Source organism: Nelusetta ayraudi, unplaced genomic scaffold, assembly GCF_046127955.1.
Source record: "Nelusetta ayraudi isolate G7.1 ecotype Tasmania unplaced genomic scaffold, CSIRO-AGI_Nayr_v1 ptg000124l, whole genome shotgun sequence".
In the NCBI taxonomy this organism is placed as follows: domain Eukaryota; kingdom Metazoa; phylum Chordata; class Actinopteri; order Tetraodontiformes; family Monacanthidae; genus Nelusetta; species Nelusetta ayraudi.
This window is the reverse complement of record NW_027466174.1, coordinates 5,264-7,500: the sequence shown is the minus strand read 5'-3', so window position 1 is coordinate 7,500 and position 2,237 is coordinate 5,264. Positions and strand designations below refer to the sequence as shown.

The window sequence follows — 2,237 nt, the reverse complement described above, 5'->3', positions numbered from 1 at the left end:
AGGTTCTGGTGCGTACGCATCGTTTGTACGTGAAGACCCGGGTCGACAACAGTCAGCAGGAGCACAAAAAGGACGTAGCATCCAGGCCCCGCCCACCATGGCCGGTGACGCTGGACACCAGACGGAGACTCCAAGGACTCGGGTCACAGTGGCATCAGCTCAGCTGAAGAACCTTTATAAACCCAGAGTCCAACATGTAGCGGCTGAGTGAAGGAGGTCCGCACTCTGTGGAGGAGCTCCATGCTTCCAGAGACGCTGTAGAAGGACAGAAGACCTGCTCGGTGGTCCAGGAACACTCCCACCCTGGAGGACTCAGGACCTGGGACACGAGTCCAGATTCTGTTGTGATAGAACAGAAACCCGAAGGAGGAACATTCTAAGCACCAGGACTTATCATTGAATCCAAGTTCACTTTCCCCTGACTCTCCGGTTCTGCTGATGTTCCTGTAGGCCACTGCTAAACGAACCCCCCACCAGCCGAGCTCCCTGCCCCTCCACTGCACCTCCCAGTAGCAGCGTCCAGTCAGACCTTCTCGACTCAGGACCTGGTAGCAGTCAGTGAATCTGTCTGGATGGTCTCCGTAAGGCTGGTCTTCCTCCATGTGCGTCACCTTCCTGTCCTCCTCAGACAGCAGCAGATGTTTGTTGACTGAGTTTGGGTTCAGAGTGATCTGAGGTGAATACCTGAGGAAGTCCTCTCTGCTCCTGGGTTCTGCTTCTGGCAGTAGAACATCAACGTTGCTCACTGTCCAGGAGATGTTTGTCTGAGTCTCCATCAGAACTTGCTGGAGTTCATCTCTCAGCTTGGTCACAGCTGCTGCCACGTCCTCAAAGTATCTCGGAGGACGGATCTCCAGGCTGGAGGAGTCTGGAGACGGACTGAGTGCTGGCAGTGAGGAGAAGCTGTGGAGAAACTGGCTGTGGTCCAGTGTGTGTGAGATCTTCTCCAGCTCAGCGTCTCTCCTCTTCAGCTCCGTCATCTCCTGCTCCAGCTTCTTCTGGAGCTCTTTGACTGCACTCACTGCTGCCCCCTGGATGGATCTGACCTGCCGCTGCACCTCAGAGCGTCTTTTCTCCAGCAGCCGGATCATCTGGCTTAAGATGTCCTCACTGTTCTTCACTGCTTCATCAGCAGAGCCATCGATGGACTTCAACTCCTTGTGAAGCACCTTCAGGTCTTCCTCTGTGTGCTGGATCTTCTGCTGGATCTTCTGCCTGGTCTCCTCCAGCTCCCTCTGCCTCTCCGTCCTCTCTGCTGCTGTTGACACTGTGTCGTGACCTTGATGTTCCTCCACAGGACAGAGATAACAGATGTCCTGCTGATCGGTGCGACAGAACATCTTCATCACCTCATCGTGACGAGGGCAGATGTTCTCCTGGAGCTGCTGGCTGGGTTCCACCAGTTTGTGTCTCTGTAGGGGAGCAGCATCACGATGAGGCTGGAGGTGAGAGTCACAGTAGGAGGCCCCACAGACCAGACAGGACTTGAGGGCCTTCAGCTTCCTCCCAGTGCAGACATCACAGGCCACATCTCCAGCTCCAGCATAGCAGTGATCAGCAGGAGCATCCTGGAGTCCAGTCTTCTCCAGGGTCTCCACTAGAGCTGCTAACAGGGTGTTCTTCTCCAGGACCGGCCTCGCTGTGAAGGTCCTGCTACACTGAGGGCAGCTGTAGACTCTCCTCACCTCCTCTGCATCCCAGTGGTCTTGGAGACACTTCCTGCAGTTGGTGTGTCCACAGGAAGTGGTCACTGGGTCCTTGAGAAGATCCAGACAGAGGGAACAAGAGAAGGTCTGCGGGTCCAGCTGAACTCCTGACTGGGCCATAACACCTCTGAGAGCCACTGAGTGAGAGAGTGGAGCTACTAAAGCAGGAGGTGAGGGAACCTTAGTGGACCTCAACCCGGCCCCTTGATGAATAAAGTACAGAGATTAAAGACAAAATGAGGAAAGATTCTAATCTTGCAAGGTTCCGTGAAGGGAAAAGAATGCTGTCCTCACAACATGAAGGACACATCCTGATCCTGAAGGACCCGTCCTGATCCTGAAAGACACATCCTGATCCTGAAGGACACATCCTGATCCTGAAGGACACGTCCTGATCCAAACCACTGCTTGCATCCTTGTTGGAGACTAAAGTCCTATTTAAAACTAATTTGACCGTTTGAAATCTGCATGGCAAAGAAAATGAATGTCATGCTTTGCCGTGACGAGGTAGCGTGTAAATGTTAAAGAGAG

General features: G+C 53.6%; 1 protein-coding gene across 1 annotated transcript; it reads right to left on the bottom strand.

The window, feature by feature from the left end:
• Positions 1-134: 134 nt before the first annotated feature.
• LOC142904213 (tripartite motif-containing protein 16-like) lies at positions 135-1,860 on the bottom strand. Its single transcript, XM_076050180.1, has one exon. It carries the CDS (start codon positions 1,824-1,826, stop codon positions 144-146), a length of 1,683 nt encoding a protein of 560 aa, XP_075906295.1. The 5' UTR covers positions 1,827-1,860; the 3' UTR covers positions 135-143.
• Positions 1,861-2,237: the final 377 nt, after the last annotated feature.

Coding starts and splice junctions, on each gene's coding strand:
- LOC142904213 (XM_076050180.1), bottom strand. CDS start 1,826: ATGGCCCAGTCAGGAGTTCAGCTGGACCCGCAGACCTTCTCTTGTTCC.